Source organism: Anopheles marshallii, chromosome X, assembly GCF_943734725.1.
Source record: "Anopheles marshallii chromosome X, idAnoMarsDA_429_01, whole genome shotgun sequence".
NCBI lineage: Eukaryota > Metazoa > Arthropoda > Insecta > Diptera > Culicidae > Anopheles > Anopheles marshallii.
Genome location: NC_071325.1, coordinates 3,786,848 through 3,811,370, shown reverse-complemented (window position 1 = coordinate 3,811,370; position 24,523 = coordinate 3,786,848). Strand labels below are relative to the sequence as shown.

The 24,523-nt window shown below is 46.7% G+C and overlaps 3 protein-coding genes across 3 annotated transcripts; 2 read left to right on the top strand and 1 right to left on the bottom strand.

Moving 5' to 3' along the window:
• Positions 1 to 4,890: 4,890 nt before the first annotated feature.
• LOC128708860 (mitogen-activated protein kinase kinase kinase 15) lies at positions 4,891 to 12,925 on the top strand. The gene is made up of 7 exons (XM_053804209.1): positions 4,891 to 4,903; positions 6,846 to 9,552; positions 9,628 to 9,807; positions 10,594 to 10,734; positions 10,894 to 10,999; positions 11,074 to 12,383; positions 12,763 to 12,925. The coding sequence occupies exons 1-7, from the start codon at positions 4,891 to 4,893 to the stop codon at positions 12,923 to 12,925; spliced, it is 4,620 nt and encodes a 1,539-aa protein (XP_053660184.1).
• Positions 12,926 to 14,417: 1,492 nt separating this feature from the next.
• On the bottom strand, positions 14,418 to 17,536 carry LOC128715337 (muscle-specific protein 20-like). The gene is made up of 3 exons (XM_053810257.1): positions 17,277 to 17,536; positions 14,682 to 14,802; positions 14,418 to 14,609 (listed from the first exon to the last, which is right to left on the bottom strand). The coding sequence occupies exons 1-3, from the start codon at positions 17,534 to 17,536 to the stop codon at positions 14,418 to 14,420; spliced, it is 573 nt and encodes a 190-aa protein (XP_053666232.1).
• Positions 17,537 to 21,713: 4,177 nt separating this feature from the next.
• On the top strand, positions 21,714 to 23,032 carry LOC128715118 (muscle-specific protein 20). Its single transcript, XM_053810036.1, has 3 exons — positions 21,714 to 21,800; positions 22,450 to 22,770; positions 22,850 to 23,032. Exons 1-3 carry the CDS (start codon positions 21,714 to 21,716, stop codon positions 23,030 to 23,032), a joined length of 591 nt encoding a protein of 196 aa, XP_053666011.1.
• Positions 23,033 to 24,523: the final 1,491 nt, after the last annotated feature.

Here is a 24,523-nt window from a genome sequence, read left to right as displayed (position 1 = left end):
ATTTGAGTGACATTTTTCACGTACACAAAAAATATAATTTTCAAATAATACATTACATCTTCATAATAGTAAAAGTGTGATGCAATGAGTGGACAGCTGACTTTAAAAAATCTTGTCTACAACACATTGTTGGATATATTTATTTCTTGCTATACATTTATAATTATCTTTAGAACAAAAAAAGTGCTGAATATCTTCTCACAGGCCACCATAGTGTACAACCCCCTTAAAACCGATACCACCGGGTCAAAATCGAAGTGCTGCATTGAAAGTAATCTTCCGAAGCAGGATACAACAACAACAACAAAACCACTACCAAAATTGGGGCTTCACACCCTCACGAGGTGCATTACATCGCGATGATATAATAATATTTCTTTCTCCACCATGAGCATGACTGGGGCCGTGGCAACGGTGTGGAGAAATGATTTGACTGCATTGGAATGCGCCCACGGATTGATTACGGCCCGGGTTCGGCACCAATTGCAGGGAAATTATTGTTGTGTTGCCTGCCTCATGTTGGCATTCGGTTTTGTTTTTTGGGGGCAACAATAAAGCATAAGTCCAAACTACACTTCTGCATCGGTTGTGCCCCAATCGGATCATGTGTGTGCGCGTGCGTTAGGATGTAGGCTACTGGGCGTTAAGTGTAACAGCCGATATATGTTTATGCTCACACCGGGGGTAGTAATGAGAGTCGAAATGGGAGTTTTTGCATAAGTTACCTTTAAACACCCGATTATTTCCGTAATTGTACCACAATCAGACTGTAGCGAAACGTAGTCCATTCCATAACCAAAATCAAAAAGAGAAGCGAAAACATATGTAAAACAAACGGTAACGGGTGTGCGTTTAAAAACAGGGGAAATAAAACGCACTTGCTAAGCAGTTTGTGTCCTTTCCTGCAGACGGTAGCTGAAGTTGCAGCCGTGTAGGGCTTCATCCGCGCACATGTACGGGTGGGTAAGGGTGCAACCATGCGTTAGACCGGGTGCGGTCACCAGAAGGATGTGACGCCATCGAACCACCAGCAAAATCGCCTCGCGGCACTTCCCAGACCGGTTGCGGTTGCCAGTGTGGTATTGGAACCGTACGAAACGGTTTGCCCTATTAATGATGTAAAACCGCTAAAGAAAATGTGCCGATAACGACAGCGACGTTACAACCGAACGCGCCAATTAGTTCCACCTGGAAGGTGTCGTTGGCTGGTTAAAAGCAAACACACCGCTGTGAACGAGGTGGAGATGGTTTTACTTTCCCATTTCAACTAGTTATCGTTTTGTTGTTTTCATCTTTTTTTTTTAATGAATTAATTTGTTGGTAATGGTTGTTCAAGAAAAATGGCCGCCGATGAGCTCGCCCTCCTGTTTAGACTGCTGTACAAAATGCGCCTGATGGGTATGCAATATCTCAGCACGGAATCATACTTCTTCTGCTACCCTTTATGCATTTTCGTGGTTATAATTCTTGTGGTCAATATGCTTAATGCAGCCAACTTTTGCGTATTTAGTCATTCTTTTATTGGTGATTTAGTTGCACATGGTGGTAAAATATTAAAAAGTGCCCACCATGTGAAAATGTATTTGATGGCATACATATAGGCGTACAAAATCTGCAAGGATCAAGTTTTTATTTTCAAAGTTTTTTTTTACATTTTTTCAATACTTACTATATACTAAAATTTGACAAAGTGATTTATTTTGAGTCTTGTAGCAATAATAAATTTATTATTTTTTCTACACCTTCTTTGAGTCTTTGAAGCCTAAAAAATTTTTAAATAATTCAAATAACAATACCAATGAAAAAAAATTCAATTTCTACCCCTGCATAGTATGCAACCAGGTGCACGACCTCGTAGTTGGCGCTTTTTATATTTTCTGAATGCTTACTGCATACGCACAGGCGTAAGGCAAAACAGAGTATGCAATTGTTAATCTAATTCTATTTAAAAATACCTTACCAAGATATTTAAACTAAGAAAACAAATTCAATCCAAAACACAATTCCAATCCAAGAGCCAAACACACAATTTCATACAAAAAGCCATTAGATTTATGAATAAAATAAAAAATCTAAAAATAATAAAATTTACAAATTGCATACCGCTGACTAAAACGGTCGACCAGCAATTGTGAAGAAATGAACACGGTATGATAAATGCACACCATGACAGCTTGCTTGCAGTACGAAACAGCCTGCTGTGATGGTAAACATCTCGCGTATGCAAGTAAGCGAAAGAGCGCTCATTGAATATGCAGTTCGCGGGAAAGAGGCAGCAAGTATCTAGACGAAAAAGAAAATTCTTCGTTTGGCACTGATCAGTGGTTAGCACTTCGTGACATTTTCGTCCTCTGAATGAAAAGTAAAATAAATTTAAACTAGATGCTTCTTAAAGATATTTAAGAGAATTTATTGTATCCTCATACTTACCGTGGGTGTCTTCAAATAGAGCAAATGTTTAAATTTCCAGTCAAATTAATTAATCGTACGAAAAATGGCGTTCTTTACCTTTGGTAGGTTTACCGACCACTGCCCACGTCCGATCTAATCTCACTCGGTAACAGATGAAGAGGAAGCAGGAGAAAATGATGTTGCTTCTCTGGTGTTGTGGTTCGGTAAAGTTGTGTATAAAGTTTTGTTAATTATTTCATGTTGTAAAGTGTCGCTTTGTGGTAACAATCGTGGTTAGTTTCATTCGTTTTTTTTTTAATTGTTGCGGGTGTTGTTACACGACCACGGGACAAGTGAGCGTGGTTAAAGGTGTGTTGTGCTTACACGGCAATTCGTCCACACCGCCATTCAAGATCAATCTGTTCTGATCATCGGGGTATTGTGTGCTCGCGTGGGTTTTCTGTGAGGTGAGAATGTGTGGGGTTGTGTGTGAAACACTTGTGAAGTTAATTAAAAAATATTGCACCCAAAAGGGCACATTCGGTCCCTCAATTTCCGTCCTATTCCGTCACGACCTTGAGACATTTTACGTCATCGATATACACTTCAAACAAACAAAACGCGACAATCAAAAATTACCAACACATAGACACATGCATTAAAAAAAACGTAACCCTTTTTCTTAGTCAAAACCGATCACTGATTTTCTGTTACGATCACTCGTAATTCGTTTCGTTCTGTGTTATAATCTGTGTGATAATCTCCGAGTGACATAACGGGCGGAACGTTTTCGGCCCTTCTATCACCTTACCGCTAACCCTTACACCGTAAGGAAGCTGAATTGAATTGAACACCCAACAGCAGCTGTTTCCAGCGTGGTACAGTTTGCAGGGAACCCTTTTCCACGTGCGTTTTGTTAGGTGGGGGTGGGTGGATGTGAAGGGTGCAACTCACCCCACCGAAGAGGAGCACAAGAAGAAAACAAATTACAAGAACAACATCAACGAGCGAACGTGCGCGTGTGTATGTTTTGTTGGTAATTGCGCGCCATTCGCATCAGCTTTAGCTTCCCAAGAAACAAAACGAAAAAAAAAGCGAAGTATAGTGTGTATACGATACATTTGTTCCCCGTGAGCGCCACAAATCGTTCAGTTTCCCAAGCGGTTCAAGCACGAGCGCGACAATGTGACGCCGTGTGGACGGTTTTGTTAAAATTCGAGAAGGGTTTTTTTTTTCGCCCGTACCGCGGAGTTGTTATTGTTTCCCATTTGGTTTTGGATCATAAAAGGCGAGCAACCTGCCGCCCCCTTGTTCGGGCAACCCACACACGCACACGGGATCGCGCTGTGCCAAACACAATGTGCAACAAGTTTGTTGTGTTTTTTTTTTAAATGGACTCTACGCTAGTGACTTACCCCGTTTTCTGGGAGCTGAAATCTAACTTTTGGCGTAAACAATGTAATATAAAGCGGATAAAATAAACAGTGTGGAGAGGCGCAAGAAATTAATTTCACTCTTCATTGGAGCATTTCATGTTTAAAGTTTGTCACGCGCGCCTCTGCACGTCCAACAACCATTTTGCCCATATTTTGTGTGTCCTATTTGTCCTCTATCTCGTTCTGTCGTTCAGCATTTCGCTGCGATAGGTTATTTTGGTGTGCCCCCTGCCTGGTTAAAGGAACCCTCCCCCTCTATTTACCCAGCTTCAGGCGTCGATCAGTGGGCGAAGAGTATATAGGTACAATACGGCCGCACGGATATGAACCTTCCGTCGATACACACACACAAAAATACAACCAGCTCTACGATTAGCGAATATACGCATGTGCCGAACGCTGCTAACATGCGTAACAGCCAAACACCAGCCAGGGATGCTGTGTGCGATGTTGCGGCGTAATCAGCACCATCCACGGTTAATACAGTTTCGATTTCTTCTCCTTTCCTTCGTTTTATTTCCGCCAAACAGGATGGGGGATACTGTTGCGGCAACTCAATACACGCACACACGTACACCCACGACGACGGTTTTGTGCTAGACCCCAACCTAGCCAGCCAGCAGTTCAGCGGAACGCGTGTTAATCTCGCTTGGGAAGCTGTTGTGCGTGTGCCGCTGTTCGGTGTGTAACAAAACCCCAAAAGGAATTCAACACTCAACACGTCTCACCTATCAAACGAGTCAACGGTTTTGGCGCAATCAACCCAGGGATACTGATAAGTGTGAACAATAGACATCCGCCGGGAAGACAACGCAGCGTCGAGCCCGCTCGTCACGACGATGGCATCGAACGGCAGCGCTTTTCGCCGCACTGTCGCCGAGGCTGACCGTGGCTGTGCGGACGTTTAGCTTTGTGCACCCGATACCCTCTCTCTCTTTCTCTCTCAACTTCCTGCCTGGGAAGAACAATCACAGGACTCCTCTATAGTTCACGCACGTTCCTGAATATAAGCACCAACACATCGCTTGCTAACGACGACGCTCTCAGGCTATAAACAGACAGCATGGAAGATTCAGGTGAGTTAGAAGAAGGTTATAAACAAATCTTTATGTGTTCCACAGAGTTGCACTAAAAGCTTGGGCGTTATGCGTATGCTACTAGTATGCGTAGTAGTGTTGTGTCGAATGCAACTCCAAATCGGGTATCACTTAAAGGTCGAATCTGATCATAATTGAGTCTAATGAGAAGAATAATTATTCAAATATATAGTACAAACAAACTCTATTTTATAGGAAATGGACAAGATCGTCAAGAATTTATATCTTCCAATTCGAGATCATAATATAAGAGATCTTGTTTGTTTGTCGCATACCTTTAACACAACAAAATTAGTTGAAACAATTAGTTGAAATATATGATCCAGATGGTTCACTGGCCCGATGATTGATCAAGTTCAGCGTTCGAAGGACACTTTTAATTACACCATTCTAGAACCATTTGTAAACTCTTACGCACCGGTAGTAGCCTTATACCCAGAAGTGTTATTGATACAATTAGATCCAATCACACCAGAGGTGTTTTAGCAGTTTCCCCAACAGTGTGTGCATTGAATAGCAAAACCGGTTCCATACGCCAAATGCTAATTACTTTCCTTATGTCTTTCGGTGTTCGCTTCCAAAACGTGTTTTATTTTTTGTTTTTGTTTTGCTGTTTGATAAGATGCCCGGTTCTTTGATTATCTGGTTGTTTTGTAAAATTTAAGATAACGAGTGTGGCACCCACTCGGTCCAGCAGCGGTGTTTCGGAGTAGAGCGACAGTCAGTCTTGAGTGGTTCGCGTTGATTAGAAAAAAAACACAGCCTTTCCTTGTGTGATACATTTTGCTGTTGCGAATTCGCGACCAGGTAAGCTTGTGTTGCGGTCAGTAAACGCATGGATACCTTGCGTTATTCTTCGCTGAGACACTGCATGAACTCCGACAGGGCTGCAATTAAATAGCATATCCTCGAGCCTTAACCTCCACGAAGGTTGGTGTTGGGCGGCGTATGGTAAAAACCCTCGCCTAGCACCGTACCGTCTCGTGATTCTACGCACAAAAAAAACCACTCGCACACATCGGCTTGTAAAAAAAAAACAAATGCTGGATTTTTTTGTGAAGGGACAAACGAGCAAGGCGATATGTTGGTGTTGGTCACTGGGTCGATTGCACCCATGTTGGCTGTTTGGTCAATCGAGCAAACAGCACAAACAGTGGCGCATTCTAACAAGGGTTTTTGCGATTTGCGCAAGCGCTCGGCACTTACCCTGCCGCGCACACTGTTAACGACTTGCATAGGGGTGCGATTGTACACTTGCCATCACAGACAGCTTCTAGAGAGAGGGAGAGAGAAAGAGATCACTCCGCATGCGGTATGGGGCAAGATAAAGGGAACGGTTTACACCTTGCGGTCAGTCGCTGCAGTGCTTTATCTACTTCCTTGCTCTCCCACACATCACCTTGAGACAGTCTCATCCTGCAGGTCGGCGAGGAGTGAATGTGTGTGTTTTAGCTATGTTTGTCTCGCTCGTACCAATTGGCGCCTATTAGATAGTCATAATTGTGAATTACCCTTCGCCTTCGCATGACATGACGGACAGCAACACACTGTTCTGTTTTCGCGGAACTGTGGTGAGTGTCGGGTACGCTCTCACCGAGTCCTCACCCAATAGACGAGAACGAGAAAACTCTCGTCAGGCTCACGCATCCTAACTGATGACTGTTTGTATCAGTCGTTCCATAACGCGTAGCGCAGTTGGAAGTAAAGACAGAGCATTTGCATCATACAAGAGCTCAAAGTCTCTTTAAGCCAACTCAACAACAACAACTTGTAACATACCACCTACGGCTTGGTAAGACCAGATTATTATCACATGTAGTTAGCACGCACTGAATAGACCGTACTCGTATTTTAATTCTTCCCTTATTAGTATAATCATATAAAAAAATCTTAAACAACCATATCTTTTTTTTGTTTTTAGAAACTCATGCAGTAGTATCGAGTGTAAAACACAGCGGCAGCATGTCCAACCTCAGCGACATATCTGGCAACACCGCCATACAGATATCCGGGGCTAGTTCGCACGCAGGGCATGCCCGACCCCGCATGGACATTGCGGTTGTGATCGACTGTGAGAAGAGTGCGTACCTAAACCACCGGAAGGCCGCACTGGAGGAGGTGCGTCAGGCATGCGCACAGGTCGGTGCCAACCTGCAGCAACTGCAGTTCGAAATTCTCGATTTCGGTGATTTGAACACGCTCGAATACTTCTACAACGCGGACGTAGTCGTGGTGGATCTCAGCGTCCAGACGCAACAGAGTACCCTTTGCTATCAACTCGGTGTGCGGGAACACTTCGATATGAAGGAAAACATCGTAATCTATAACGATACGCAGCATGAGGCCACGCTGCGGATGAAGATCTCCTGCGGCAATTATCAGTTTATCTCTTACCGGTTGCACGAGACCGGTAGCGTAATCATCACTAGTCCAGTCAAAGCGACCGCCGAGGAACAAACGGCACAATCTCAGCAAACAACGCAACAGCAACCGACACAGCAGCAGCAGCAACAGCAACACATGACAACGCTGACAACTGCCCTGCGGCGCCTATTCCAGGACGTGGAAATACAATCAAAGGCACACCTGCGGGAAAAGTTCCTGGCGGATTTGCGCAGCTTGCGGGACCAGCACGCCGGTAACGTGGAGGAACTGCAGCGTATGTTGCGCAACATGCGCAAACGTTTGGACGATCCGCACGTGCTATCGAAAGAGATCGTCCAGACGTACATGCTGTCGTTGCGCGATGTGCAGGACTACGACGCAATGGTGCAGCTGGTGGACGATCTGCAAACGATACCGAACAAGCAAAACTACATCAACACCGGCCATATGCACTATTTGTACGCGTTTGCACTAAATCGCCGCAACCACGAAGGTGATCGGGAGCGTGCGTTACGCACCTGCACGAAAGCGCTGGAAAAGAAGGAGAACCACTTTCCAGACATGCTGTGCCTGTACGGGCGCATATACAAAGACATGTTTGTCGAGTCGAACCACACGGACAAGGAAAGCCTGAAGAACGCAATCATCTGGTACCGGAAATCGTTCGAGGTGCAACCAAATGAGTTTGCCGGTATCAATCTCGCCACGCTGCTCGTGATCGACGGAAAGGACTTTACCGATAACGAGCTGCAGCACATCGGCATGAAGCTAAACAATCTCATCGGCAAGAAGGGTTCACTGTCGCAGATCAAAGACTACTGGAACGTGGCGACGTTTTTCGAAATATCGGTACTGGCCGAAAACTACGCGAAAGCGATCCAGGCAGCCGAATGTATGTTTAAGCTGCGCCCACCGAAATGGTACCTGAAGTCAACGATCGGCAACATCATGCTGATCGATCGGGCCCGCAAACGCACGGACGAGACGGCAAGCATGAGCATCGAGCAGCAGATATTTGAGTTTTGGATGGAGTTTTTCCTCGAGGCGACCGCACGGGAACCGTCCAGCATGGTACGGTTTCCAATCCTGATACTCGAACCGCAGAAAATCTATATGCCGAGCTACGTGTCGATACACATGGACGCGGAACAGAAGTCGATAGATATTACCAACATCTGTCAGCAGCATGCGAAAGGCACCTGTCTCAAGCTGCACGACTTTAACTTTCTCGCGAGCCAAATCAAATCGGTCAGCCTGTACAAGCGGGACGAACGGTGCGCGTACCTGTACGTGCACCACAACTCCGACGATTTCCAGATGTTTTTCCCGTCGGTTCAGTGCCGGCAAACGTTCTACGATCTGATACTGCAGATGACGGCCGACCAAGGTTCGGGCTTTATCGATCTGTCCTCCGCCGAGACGACGGCGGATGAACTAAAGTACGAGTACGAAATGGACGACGAAGGGCAGCGTATGCTGCTCGGCAAGGGTACGTACGGTGCGGTGTACGCGGCCCGCGATCTCACAACCCAGGTGAAGATCGCCGTGAAGGAGGTGTACGAACGCAACACGCACGACGTACAGCCGCTGCACGAAGAGATCAAACTGCACTCGCAACTCCGCCATCGCAATATCGTTCAGTACTGGGGTTCCAAGTCGGAGAACCAATACTTTAAAATCTTCATGGAGCAGGTACCGGGTGGTTCGCTGTCCGCGCTGCTCAGCTCCAAATGGGGCCCGCTCAAGGACAACGAAACGACGATCGCATTTTATTCGCGCCAAATACTGGAGGGGCTCAAGTACCTGCACGACCAGAAGATTGTGCACCGCGACATCAAGGGTGGCAATGTGCTGGTCAATACGTACAGTGGCGTGGTGAAGATATCCGACTTTGGCACGTCAAAACGGTTGGCCGGTATCAACCCGGCAACGGAAACGTTCACCGGCACGCTGCAGTACATGGCGCCGGAAGTTATCGATCAGGGTGTGCGTGGGTACGGACCAGCCGCCGATATCTGGTCGTTCGGGTGTACGGTCGTGGAGATGGCCACCGGGAAACCACCGTTCGTGGAGCTCGGTTGTCCGCAGGCGGCCATGTTTAAGGTGGGCTACTACAAAACCCATCCCAACATCCCGGAAGAACTGTCAACGGTGGCGAAAAATTTCATTCTGCGCTGCTTCGAAGTGGATGTCGATAAACGGGCCACCGCTGCCGAACTGCTCGACGATCCGTTCCTCTGCGAGTATGTACCAATCTATTACACTCTTCTGACATTTCACATTTGTTATTTATCCATGTTTTTGTTTTCCATTGCCAGAAAGCACAAAAAGATGCGCCCATCGTTTAGTAGCAGCAGTACCATCAGTGGATTACCGCATCCATCCGCTGAATTTTCCCGCAGCGTTAGCATGCCTGCCGATCGACACAATGCGAAAACGCTTACATCCCAGCAAAGTTCTGCTAGCTGTAACACACCCACCTTCAGCTCCGAAACAGAGTAAGTGCGGTTTGTTTCCGACCGTAGTGTGCACACGTTGGTTACACGTTAATCGTTAAACTCGTCGCTTTTATGCTTGGTACGGTTAAAATGTTCTTATATGTACATCCTTTCTTTTCGTCATATGTTAAACTCCAATTTGTTTCCTAATATTTTCTTCTAACCACACGCCAAGTCATTAAAGCATTCGGGTTAAGGTTGATTTTTGTTGAATCCAAAACTGCTTTCGTCTAATCTCTTCTCGCGACTTCGTTGCAATTTAACGCCTTTCCAGCCTTTTTTGCATTTTATTGATAATAATCGTTGCTTTCTTGTTTTTTTTTCTTTCTTTTTTCATTTGATGCGGTTACACTACGTATTCCGTCCGTTGTTCTTATCAAATGTGTTTCCTGCGTTATTTACGTGAACCTATGTTTTGGTTGTTCGTTCTTTATAACTCCTGTGTTGTTTTTGTAAAACCAAACGTGAAAACAAACACATAAACCGACGCATTCACACAAATCTGCCATTTACATTTTGTTCTAAAATTTTCTTTTATAAAACACACATATTTCTTCACATTACTTTTTCTATTCGTGAATATGTGTGCGCGTGTTATAATATTATGTTGCCTTCTGTTTTTTGTTTGTTTTGTTTTGGTTTACGCTCTCGCTTGCTCAAAATTTCCAACTGGGGTTCTGTATAATGGCGCGGTAAATAACTTACACATACCCGAACCTGCTATGTGCTATTTGTTGTTGTTATTGTTCGTTTGCGTGAACAAAATGGTTGTTGTACGCGGTCCAGAGCCTCGTCGATCCCACCACTGAATTCTTCGATCGGCTACCATACGGCTAACCGGTCGGTGACGGAGCGGAAAAACAAACATTCGTTCCAGCTAACACCGATCAAGATGCCCAAGATGCCGAACAGTGTGAACAGCATCGGGTAAGTTGGATAGGCCAAACTGGTGAGATCTCACCGCTCCATAGTGTACGAGCGGACAGTTCAAATAGAATGTAACTTTTACTCTGTGTAGGCTGTTTTATTTATCCAATCGGGTCAGAAATAATTTTCCATGCTTCCATTTGTTATTTTCATTTGCAGAAACATTGCAGAAACTCCTTCGCTGGAACTGGATCCCGCCGAACAGACGTCGACAGTGTTCCAGCTAAATAGGCGAAGTTCCTCCGGAGGGCTACTATCACCTGAGGTACGTACCACGCAGCGAATGTTCCGAACTTTGCACATTTGAAAGTGATTTAAAATTATGTTCTTGCACCGTAGATCGATATAACGACTTCCACGGCTAGCAAGCTACCCCTAGCGGGTGAAGCGAACGAAAGCGACGGGTTCTACCTGCTGAAGAAAGACTCCCAGCGGCGCCAAACGCTTGACAAGGTGCTCTGCCACGACGTGACGAAGATCTGCGAGCTTTGGTTAACAAAGATTGAACCGGACGCAAATCAGGAGCTCGCAATCACCCGCGACCATCTGCAAATGTTGCTGAACGGGTTGCGGAAATATATCGCGGAACAGCGGACCGACACACTCGAGCAAGCGATCGCCCAACTGAAGGAGCAGCCCAACTTTAACGCGACCGCAATCGTGCAGCTCCATTTAGCGCTGTACGCGTTCCAGAACACGGTCATCACGGTGTTGCGGTCGCATAACATCAAACCGCACTGGATGTTTGCGCTGGAAAATCTAGTCAAGAGTGCGGTCCATGCGGGCATCACAATCCTGTCACCGAAGCTGGGCGCCAATCTGGCCGGTAACGCACCGAACGATGATGAGTATGATGAAGAAAACAATGACATCGCGGTACCGGTGGTCCGCACGATGCTGGTGAATGGACGGCCACAAGTACTCGGGCACCAGCAACACGGGCGTGACGAGCGGGACGGTTTGATGATGGGTGTTGGGTACGATTGCGAGTACGACGTGTACGATCTGCCCGAGGGCGATGAAGAACCGATCGACGAGCTGGAAGAACAGCTAACGACGGTAACGTCCGGACACGGTAGCGGCAGTTCCGTGCGATCGAACAAACCGCGGGCTAGAAGCCACGGTACCGACACCGCACCCGGCACACCGTTGCACAAGAAAACGCGCTGGAAAACGTTATGCGAGCAGGTGGAGGCACTGCGGGCGGAAAATCAAAGACTGAAGGAGTATCTGCTGGAATCTCAACAATCGTACCAGAGCGCGTTCCGGGCGGTGCTGGAGAGCGGTGCATTTGCACGTTGCCTCACCGATCAGCTGGTCGCGCTGATGGAGCGCTGCCTGCACGAGCACAGCACACCCGACCTTGGTGACGGTGAGGACGGTACCAGGCGTCGATCCAATCTCTGGAACCGGATGCCACCGGGCGGAAACAACAACAGCGGCCAGCAGCAGAAAACGTCGCTGGACGTTTCGCCCGAGTTGAACGAAGACGACGACGAGACGGTGGGCGATCGCCGGTTAGCGGAATGGTTGCAGACGCAGGGCATCAAGCGTGCCGAGAGTCGGCAGCGGATACTGCACGAAGGATTCCTGTACGAAGATTTCCTGTACGAGTTGGATCGGAACGATCTTCGTCGATTGGGTCTGAAGTAAGTGTACGCGTGTTAAGAAGCGTTGTCAAAGCACAGGCCCAAAGGGTAAAGTCTTCCCCATTGAACTGTTCATATGTTCAATTCTTGAACGAGTTTTTTTTCTAAACAAAGTTATCCAGAAGTTCTGGAAATTCAAAGAACGAAATTATTTGAATACTTCCCGAGATAGTTCCCGAGGTTTGCATTATATGAACTTGTTCTTAAACTTGAAGAAAGTTCGTGAAAAGGTAGGTAGTTATACATTGTGAGAAAAAAATCTTAAAATGATGAATTATCTATTGATGCTCTCTTGCTTGAGGTTCTCAGTGTCTCTCTAATAGAGTGATCCGTGTAAGATGTAGTACCACAATTATTTAATCTTTATTATGCATTTTAGGATTGGTGAGGAACTTCGAATTTGGAACGCGTTGAAGAAGCATCGCAGGCTTTATCCACCGGCCAAACGCACACACTCTAGCGATGATACGGATGGAGTTGAGCATTGGCATCACAACAACTGTTTGAATGACGAGCACACCGTTGGCATCGATACGCGATAGGTGGTGGCGGTGGTGTCCCACGCTTCAAGTGTCCTTTACATGTGTCGAACTAAAGAAACAATAGAAAGATAGAGAGAGGAAAAGATTTGGAATACACCACAGCGTTTAATGCAAACCTTGTGATGAGGATGAACTGTCTGCTTAAAACAGCACACACATATAGCTTTACATATCTCCTCCAACGCGCGTTACGCCATCGGGGGTGTAAAGTAATGGGAGCTGCTACAAACAACAGATCGCCACGAAGTGACCAAGTCGGTAAAGCTTGTAAAACCCACTCCAATGTCCTTACTATGCACAACTTCCTCTACCATTGACTGCTTTTGAAGTCTTTACAACAGCAACACAAACACGCAATAACACAGCGGAAACGCAATCACAGTAGCATTACGACAACAGCTCTAGAGTTTAGTGGATGCCCCATGGCAGCTGCAAAAAGGTATCGCAATGGTTTTTCGCGATAAAAAAAAAATCATCGCCGTGGCGCGGTGTACGTACAACCCGGTTTTTTTTTTGTAAATAACATTTACGTAAATAATAAACGCATGTGACAGATGCTTTCTTTATTAATTCGTTCGCTTGCAGCCGAGCAGACCTAACGTTTATTTGCTGTTTTACTTTTCTGTTTTACTCGGGGAAAGAAATGGCTCCAAAAACATTTGCAATGTTGGTGATATTGTGGTGATGTAAACGGTCAACAATGCGGCTCGAAAGGCAATATTGTACTTTATTTTTGTCAGAAAAACAAAATTATAAACCGATCATGTTGAATACCGATTAGTCGCTAGGATAGCGCGCGGAAAATGTATAAGCAATAGGAGTTTTTTTTTAAGAAGAAAGGTTAAATAAGGGGACTTGCGTAGCATGACCGAGGGGAAAAAAGTTGGAATTAAGAAACGCTTACCCCGTATAATACTTTATCGTTAAATAAATAAAAACAAGATATTAAACATATTACTTCATTAGTGATTAGTTCTGTATGCAGTGTGTAAAATACTTCGTTTAGTTAAGTTTAGTGTTCTAAAGAGATATAGAGAGAAAAGGTTCAGTTCTCTAAAGTCCATTCGCCCATCTTCCTCCTTCGTTGGAGTTTTTTTTGTGGAGATTAAGGTTATTCCAGGTTGCTCCAACCTACCAAGCGCTTAGTTTTCCAGCAATACACCAGCCATTTGTAGACATCAGTGTTAATATAAATAAGACAATAATTTAAGTACGTTTTTTTTTCCTACGCAACCGCGTACTGTTGGATTTGGTTGCTGTTTCCGCTTTGGTAACTCTTAATTTAACTCTCTTGGTGAGGGCAGAAGGCGTTTGGTGTTTTGTAATGCAGAACAGAGATAAAACGATTATGATGATGATTAGTGCTCGTCACATTAAAGTTCACGCTGTTGGAAAGTTAGTTTTTCTTTCATGCTGGTGTTTGTTTGTTTTTGTTTAGCTTTCTTTTCCTTTTTCTTCCTTTCTTTTCTGCTTCACCGGGCCCTGCCCGGGACTACTTGCCGAGCAGAATCTTCCTGGTGGCGCCAAAGTTGAGACCGGCCTGAGTAGCACCCTTGTTTGAGCCGGCCTGCAACCCGATCAGGCCCTCGCCGGCACGCAGCTGCTCCTCGGTGAACTCGCGCCGGTTCTCCTCTGCCGGCCGGGGGCCAAGATACGGTCCACGGAATTCCGGATGTTTGTAGCACTGAGGAGGGGAAAGGGAACCGTACTATGAATACACACCCGTGCCGGAGCAGTACATCTTACGGTTACTCACCGCCCGGCCAACGGCAAAGATGGTCGTCGTGACGAGGGCTACGTTTTTGCGGTCCCACAGATCGGTCGTCTGGAAGAGGTCCACATCGGCCACGCCGTACTTGATGCACGCCTTCTGGAACCTGTAAAGGGAGAGGGGCAGATATCAGTATACGGACGGGCATCGCGGCGGTGAGCGTGTGTTGGTGAGAAAGAACACAATATTGGATCGCATCGGCTGCATCGACATTCGGCACTCGCCAAAGCGGTGAGAGCAATCGATAAGCAAATGAACAGGAGTGCAGTAACTACTGGGACGCCATTTTACAACACAGCATCAGCAGGTGTGTGGGACATGGAATATCACAGCTGTTTGCGAATTTCAACCAAATGCGGATAACAATGATTTGTGGTGCGAACAACAAAAGGACCTGTTGACCACAAGCAACCAAACAAATAATAATAATGGTAAAATATTGATGAAAATATCCTCTGATTTTGACAATTTTTTAAAAAATGTATAATAATTATTATAAGTTAAATAAAAAATAATATAAAAATGTATAATAATTTTTGAGCATTTGTTGAATGATATTTGAGTAAAAATGTTGTTGTCAAATACCTTTTTTTAAACTTAACCTCAATTGCACACCTAGTTAAGCGAGAAAGCCGTCCGATTTCCGAATTTATTATTTATTTATTTATCAAAATAAAGGACAAGCTCGGCCCGCTTCCACTTTCTCGTTCAACCGGTGCGTGTCATTGAGCACGACAGCAAATCATCAACATCCAGCTGCGGCGTGCCTGCGCTCTTGGTGCAAATGCTACACAGCACGACCTGTTTCGATTTCAGCACACGGGCACACGGCACCGCAAATTTATAAAGCACTGCGCATTGCACGCAACCGAACCGGTGCGGTGCGGTAAAATAAATAATAAATAAATCAGTCATTTTTCTACACCCTATTCGAGGTGCCGGCAGGCGACAAACTTCATTGCGAAGCGAATTATTAAATAAGTAACTCGGACTTTGTGTAAATGTTACCGCACGCGAATCGGTTGTGTTACCCGAGCGTAAACAACAAATATGGGTGCCCCGGTTGAAACAAAAAAAAACGAGACACCTTGCGTTCGCCGACTCGCTCGCCCGTGCTCAGCAACTGCCGTAGTGTAGCCTCCGCGCGACATGCGACCCCGTGGCGAGCGGTACCATATTCGACCGGATTTCTGTCGCTCGGTTTTCGGCTACGCGAAATTACGAAACACTCGGCTAGGGACACCCTGCTGCCGGGCGTGCGACCCGGGTAGCAACCGTAACCGTTTCGACCGGATTTTTGTCCTATTCGCCGGACCAGGACCACCACGGGGCACCAATCACGCGCAACACACACGTGTGCACGACGGCTCCATCCAAACCGGCCGCGAAAACTGCTCTCCTTTTTACGCCTTTGGGCGCTGGGGAAGAAGCGTTCGTGCACACACGAGCCGGTCATACATCCCCGAACGGAGACACCTCCTCCGCAAAGCAACGGACGGCTACCAGGCTGCACGACCGTAGCCGGTGCCCGTGTGCGCCGACCGTTTTGGCGCTTTCTGTTTGACGCGCGTAGCAAGTGGTACTTTTACCACGACTTTTACCATGCCCGCAGCAACCGTAGCAGGGTGCGCGCCGGCTCCGGCTCTGAACACCATTCAGCACCGGCACCGAGCGGTGGCGGTTTGCCGGACCTGGCACAATCGGCAACGCTCACTGTACCACGCGTACCGGCTACAGGTTGAAACATGTTGTAGCACGCAAACGCTGAAAACTACCGGGAGCGCATGAGCGACGTGCGGCTCGGGGGCGCCCAAAGAGACGTGGCCATGCGAACGCGCGCGAACCGCTGCTCGATACCAAGCGCACAGCGTACAGTGTGTGCCAAACTTTACGCACCCACCAGAACACGGTATAAACGAGCCCACGAACACATTTTTGTTTCTCGCTGGACTTTGGTAATTGTACAGAAAATTGTAAGTGTTCTAAAAATATTAACCATCAAAATATTACTACGATTTTTTGGGACAATTTAAGCAAAAAGGTTCTCAGAAAGTACAAAAATGGCCTTTTTAAAATACGAACAGCTTGTCACGAAACACATCTCATCGTGTATGGTTTAAATTTGTCACACACTGTACCAGCAGCAACGAGCAGCCGTCACGACCGCAGCCCTGCTGGTCGCATGCTGCCCGCGTACAAATGCGCAGCATGTCGGCTATTTCCTGTTTCAGCGGTGTTTTGCGCTCATGCGCCATTTTCTGTGGAACTGCTGAAACGAAAAGAATAGCTGAAACCGCCCGTGGAAACGGCGCTTCCACAACCGGTTTACCGGCCGGTTGCAGCCAGGCGAGGGCGCTGCGACGATTGCCGGCCGGGATTGTTCCCGGGGTGCCTGCAATCCTGGTGAAAATGGAACCACGAATCAACCGAATCTGCCGTTTGGACCGGTTACACCGTTCTACCGGGGTTGCGTGCGTTGCGTGATTTCCGAAGATCCGGCGAAACCGGCAAAAACTCCACGCGGGAGTTTATTCGCGAGTGGTGCAGGCCTCACCGTGCAGGGGAAAGCGGTTTACTTACTGATTGATATTGTCCATCATCTTGTAATCACCGCCGGACGTGTTGATCTTCGGCACAATGCCCGGCGACAGGCGGTTCATTAGCCGGCAGAGCAGGATACCGTCGCGCAGGCAGTCCTCGTAGACGTGGCCGGCAGGAAACTTTTCCCCGATCACCGTTTCGATCCAGTGCTGCGCCTCCCGCTCCTGGTCGCGATCACGCTTACCGGCAACCTGTCCGCGCGTGGAAGTACAAATAAAGATCGCGATATTAGTGTTCATTTCACGGAATTCATCACGGAATTAACAGTGGTAACGGCTGTTTTGAACGATCGGAAACAAACTCCACAAAACTCCTTCGCGCATGCGCTCCCGGTGCTGATTTAGCCACCGCAAGTCGCGATTACAATAACACTGTTTTGACATCTCCGCAACGGTTGTGGAGAGTTTGCTAAATTAGCTGAATTCGGCGCATGAAGTCCGCTGAATGGTTTGAAACAAAATCAAGAGTTCACTGCCCGCAAATATTGATCGCGTTACTATTTACAATGCATTAATTTTAAGTCACGGGTTCCGGTTCCGAAGAGGGCGGCATCCGGTGTGACTGTCGTCTATGCGCATGCAGCCCGGGTACAAATGCACCCAGCACAAAGAACATTTTGCGGAACTGCGATTCCGAAAGGGATTTTCGCTGCGGCTCCAAAACTATTCACAATTTTAAATTCGCATTCGTTTTCGGGGGAAAAAAAATCAATTAAATACCGGCCTTTTTATACAACTTTTCGCTCCCACCACGGGCCGTTCTAGCAGATGTTAAATTATTTGCCCAATCGTATAAAGCAGCGTTCGCATTCGTGCAATTTATAGCACTACCAGCACCTGCACGCATGCGACCCTGGTACGAAACGGTTCATAAAGCCGTTTCGAGCCGGATCCGAACGGTTGTGACGTTTGCAAGTTTGAAATTGTACCCATAATCGTATAAACTGACACCACTGTCAAAACAGGTGGAAAACAAAAGCCGGTGTTTGGGGAGCGGGACTACTTTTCTAGGGTCGCGTTGTGTCGCAAAACGGCGCACAGATTGCATTTTAATCCGACGTTGTTAAAAAAATGCATTCCTTTGCATTGCTTTTTTGTTAGGAAAAGTGGTTGCGTTGTGTGTTTTCTTCCCGAACTCGGTTCTGGAGCAGCAGCCATGCGTTTACATTTCCCGTACGAAGTTCACTGTCCCGCGAATGCGCTACCAACGGTTGTGTTGTGAGTATGATACATTGAAGAAAAAGAAAAACACCTCCCCCCATTTACCACACATCGTTAAGTCCGGCAGTATGGGGGCATGTTTTCTTCGGATTGCATTTCGGTGCCATTCCGAGCAGCGGGGAAGAAGATCGTGGACGCCGGCTCGCACCAGTGTTCTTTGGCAGAGAAAATGGCACCATTTCAATCCTTGCCAAGCACCAGTAAAAGCAAAGCCGAACAAACCGTCTCCGTGTGGACAAACACTTCACTGCGCCGTGTCACGTACGTGTGTGGGAGTGGAAGAAAAACAGTATGTACATAAATAATAATACGCGCGAGGGGTTTTTTGGGTAGTGGGGAGGGCGAGGGCGGGGGGAAGGGGGTTCTGTGGTACCGCGCGGCTAATGGCAAACACCGAACCGAAACAAATAACCGAACGCTGCCCTCCATGTTCACGGTTCGTTATTTTAAGATCCATCACACGCAAACGGTTCCAACTGCTAGGCCAACCCAACACAATCGCGCACATGCAAGATGAATGGGACCGGGTGGAAGTTTTTTTAGTGCGATGTCGTTGCCTCCGAACGCCAGCCCACGCCCCACAACCGAGCACAATTTTCATCGTCCGGCCGGAGGTTGTGCCCTTTGTGGCCATGGTTTGGATTAAGTTATAATCCCTACCGTTGAAGGTGAACATCTTGGCCATCGGGAATCGGGGGAAATGGGGTTTGCTGTATGAAACAAAAGTGGTGTGACGTGTGACTCTATTACCTAGTGCGATTGCAAACCGTTTAATTCTGATCCCTTGCGGCTTTTTGGTTGGTTTTCATCCCACCTTTCTCATCTGTTTGTATCTTTAAAGGTAAATAGTTTGAAATAGTGGAGTTTATTTATGTTGTTTCTTGTTGTTCACAGAACGAACGCCCTGTGGACAGTTACACCTAGTGGTACAAACCGAATGATTAATCAAAACCCCCAGCTCGAAATGGCCGTAGATTGATGCACCGTCACCTTAACATCAATACAAAACGGAAAACCTAACAGCTTGCGCTTTCCGTGTGCCTTCCCCATCCGGGGCAAACTATTTGGCAGCAACGAACGAATGTCTCCACCACCCAAAGATATTCAACAGAGCAAGTAAACAAATAACGACACCCCACACAGGAGGCGGGGAGGATATTAACTTGTTGCAATACACCCGCCCGTGGATGTGCCGCCAAATCTGGATGATGTCATTTGGAGGATATCTAGCTGCTCCGGTTCAAACACCCCCTCCCCCCACCCACACACATACATCCGAGTGTTGGTTCCGAAACGATGCCGATTAGACCACACTCTACCCTGCAAGCTTGTAGATGCGCCACAAAATTTTGTAGCAGTCCGTTGTATGCCCATGATTAAAATTAGTATATGATCGTGCTCTATCTAGCAACGGATGGCGCAATAGGTCAAATCGTTCGTCCAGCGTTGACGTCACTCATCCGGTTTTTTGTTTTTGGTGGGAGTGATGGAAACTCTACCACTTGTCCTTCCGCTGACGGACCTCCGGTGGAAAATGCCTCCCTGAGATATTTTCGATCGCAAAACATCACTGTCAGATCGTTTGTTTCAGCCGATGGGAGATTGATCTCTAAAGTAATTCCAGTGCTGGGTGGGATTGCAAAGCAGAAGATCTATTTTAAAGCCCGGAGAAATTCATTGCCTATTCTTGCACGCTTTAAATGTCATTATAAATTTCCTGCAAATGGTTATGACTTTTGACACACACCGTCCACGGCAAGCTCGTGTGTTTGTTTTGCTGTTTACGCGTTTCTGTAATCCTACGTTAAATGTTTATTGTTGGATGTTTATAACGTATTTGGGGCGGTTTGGTGGTGTATTGATAGCGGGGCCGGTTTTCACACGACAAGACCGGTCCAAAATCCCATCCGGATCTATCTTCCGCCCAAATTCGGTTGTGCGGTTCTCGTGTGCGGAGGTTGAACTCGCAATATCCTAGCTGTTATTCAAACCCCTGTAAACCCACCCTCTCGAACCATAAACCAAAATGGTCCTTAACCTCGGCAAAGGGGAGCAAAAAACAACCACGGACCCCACTTCCTAACGGAAAGATGTTGTTTTTATTCCCTTTTGGAATTACGATGGAAGTTTGTGATTGGAACAGAACCTGTTGTTTTTTTTTTCTTCCCTTCTTTTCCTACCTCGGATAATAAACTCTTGAATGGAACGGTAACGGGCTTCTGCTTCACAGATCGCTTACAGAAGCAACACAAAAAAACCACCACCTTGCGCAAGCGCACCCATTGCTTGCGTGAATTATCCGCGATCTTGCTCCCGGGTTTGCGCGTTTTCCTTTTCTCGCTTACTTCCAAACACACTCGAAAGGGGGTGGGCTGAATGTCGGTACATACCGAACCTGGTCCGCATGACCGTACGGGCAGTCACCATTGAGGACCCGGGTGAGGGGGGAAAATCCCGAAGCGACACGCGCCTGGATCAACCGAACGCCCCGAAAATTCTGCCCAGCCCGACACAAAATTCGCCCACCCGTGGTTGAACCGGCACAGTCTAGCGCAGGTCGGCGTACCGCGAGCATCTTTAATCTTGCTGAATTTTTGAGGTGTTAATCGAGTTGAGTTTTTCCACCCACTCTGCCCGAAAGTGCCCGTGTGTCTGTGTTTGTGTGTGTAGTTGAAAAGTGTGTAGAAATCGGTGTATTTTTCCCATCAATCAACCGTATCAATCAAAATTTAAAATGGCGGTACGTGTGCACTATCAGGGCAATTCCGTTGAGGATTTGTTTTATGTCTTACACTAGTGTTGCGCGTAAAGGTGGGATTTTCCAACACAATATTTGCATTTTCCGTCACGTGCGGACGTTCCACCTGTCTGGGAGAGAGCGATTAATGTACATTTTCACTGCTGGAATGTGAGTTCCAGCAAGATAAGCCATCCATCCAACTTCATTATGAAGCTGAACACCATGGTCCATATGGTTCCAGATGTTTTACGTACCCCAATCTGGGTGGTGATCTATGCCTGTTCATATGTCACAAGCCGCATTATACCGACGTGATAGTTTCTCGGTCGAGTTCGAGTACTTTTTTTTTCTCCCTCCCGATGGCCATCAACTTTGAATGCCAATAACTGGTGCGCATGCGAGTTTGCTGTCCAAGTACACAATGCTAATGGTTTACAAAACGACCAGCTGAAACAAATGCAATTGGACATCAATCTGCCACACTGCCCCGCGTTCTACCAGCGTCACGTGTTGCCTTCACGGTATCGGTCAATGGTCCGCGAAGTAATATAATTAGCGTCGTCTAGGTAGAAGTCGGTGGAAGTCGTAGGCGTTGCTGGTGTTGCAAGAATAATCTAATGGCCGTTGTAATAACTGTGTAATGGACGCTAGTGACATTGAAGGAAATGCTTTGCAATACCTAATAAAGCACCTGGTCACATTGCGCATTGTTTAATGCAAACAAGCGAGCAGAAGCCAAAAGTCCCAAACCGAAGAATAGCCAATGGTTTGACGAATACAACTTTTGGCAAACAGTTTTACAACCGCTGCTCAAGCAAAAAAGACCTGGGGCAAGATTTTCTGGAATGGTTAAATCCGGCTTACACCAATTGGAGCATTCCACCTAGTAACACCATTCCATGCGCAGCCGGCTAATGGACAAAAAATCTCGTGCTCATGAAAAGTCGATCGGGTTCTATTTTTAACTATCTGGGGAGCGGCCATACGTTGATGGAAAAACATTGCCAACCCATCAAGTTGTTGGAAAATCCCCATCGGGCGTAGAAACAGATCCCCCATCCATGCTCAAGCGACGGGGTTTTGAAAATTCGCGAATGGCGAATGCGTTTATAGCCGTTTGCTGCCTTCTGTTGATGTAATATTGTTTATTTGTTGCCCCTTCTGCTTTCCTTCCAACTTGCACAACCTACAGCCCCGCAACAAGGAACAGGAAGCCGAGGTACTGCAGTGGATCGCCGATGTGTTGGGCGAAAAGTTGCCGCCCGGTCCGTACGAGGACGTGCTGAAGGATGGCGTTGTGCTGTGCAAGCTGATCAACAAGATGGCACCGGGGTCGGTGAAGAAGATCCAGGAGCGTGGCACCAACTTCCAGCTGATGGAAAACATTCAGCGTTTCCAGGCGGCGGTGAAGAAGTACGGTGTACCGGAGGAGGAAATCTTCCAGACGGCGGATCTTTTCGAGCGGCGCAACATCCCCCAGGTGACGCTCTGTCTGTACTCGCTCGGAAGAATTGTAAGTCATTGCTGATTTACCGATATTTGCTCCCCTGTAGATGGCGGCACTAACCCTTTTCCAAACCGTATCCTTCCAGACCCAAAAGCACCCGGAATATAATGGGCCTACACTTGGTCCCAAAATGGCGGACAAGAATGAGCGCAATTTCTCCGATGAGCAGCTGCGGGCTCATCACGGTGAACTGAACCTACAGATGGGTTACAACAAGGGTGCCTCACAGGCCGGCTTGGGTTCGTTCGGTAACTCCCGCCATATGTAGATTCGTGCTGCAGTTTTCTTCTGCTACGGATAAAGTGGTTCTTTCCGTCTTCGCGCCTTAACACATTGGCGGAACGGCTCTGTTCAAGTGTATCCGGGGAGCATCCGTCTGTTTGGTGTTTTCTTTATGTACAAAAACAAAACAAAACCAAATCAACTCATGTGCGCTCTTCTATTTCCATCATCCATCGCTTCAGAAAGATAGACAGAAAGATACATATAGAGAGAGAGTGAGAAACCTATAGAGAGATAGAGGGAACAGTCCATTCGTGCTGTTTGGTCTGTTCCAACAGGCTTAGCGTTACCAAAACAAAAAAAAAAAAAGAAAATCATCTTCGAGGATCCGTCATATGTGCATCATTTGCTATTTTTAGGGTTTAACCACACGAACAAATCGCCCTCACCAGTCCCTGTAGCCGGTACTAATCGTTCTGCCCGACCAAAACGGTCGCTGCTCGCAACCTATGACACCTACGCGCCAAATCTAACCTTCACATTAAGGACGTAGTAGCACACCGCTAACGCAGGAGGGCAAATCTATTATATTCACCTAAAAACCAAACACACACACATACATACACACTCGCACCAGATACTATCATATTTCATCGGCACCGTTGTCTAACAAACATTTACCTTTAATCATCCATAGTTAAGTGCGATAACCCGATTTCCCAGTGATGGTAGAAATGTGTTAGAATGCAGTCGGTTCTGCAAGCGTAACGTAACGTGTAACGCCTACACTTTCTGTGCGAAGTGGTATGCGTGTTGTAAATGTGTTTTCTTTTTTCTTTGCGCTTTCACTTGCGAGAATAACATTTGCAAATCTTTTATTCTACTTCATCTTCTCATAGTAATCGGTATTGTATTATAAATGGCGTACGGGCTACAAATAAACATTATATGACATTAATAGTGCGTGTTTTTCGTGCGTATGCGTCCGACTTGGCTTCGGTGCGGAATCAACCGGGTAACGTGACAAGTTGTCTCGTCCGCAGTAAAATCACTCATGAGAATATTGTGCACGTAATGGACGCAATTACATCACGCGCGGTGCTGGACCGAAGCAGCTACCGGATTATTACTACCTGTCGGAATGACAAGCTGATGGAAGTTGGAACCGAACTGTTTGCTGTTAACCGTGGCTTAATTATCAGTTATCATTCCTATCTACTCCACCCGGCTACCCTGCCGGGTTTGTTCTAGCTTCGTTCTCCTTTATTATCACCTGTTACATAGTGTACTGCAGCACACATTACAGCGGCGCGAGCTCATGACCTCCTCCCGGGGTCTCAGCCGACTCCGTCTCTGGGTTATGATTGAACAAAAATAATTGCAACGTGTTGCATTACTACAATAGAGCCCTGATTACTAAACTGTCACGGGGTCGTTCTAGAAATCTCGAGACTACGAAGCAAACATCATTCAAGAGACGTTCTGCAAGCAAGGGTGACCGATACAAAAAACCCAACACGAAGGTCATTCCAAACAA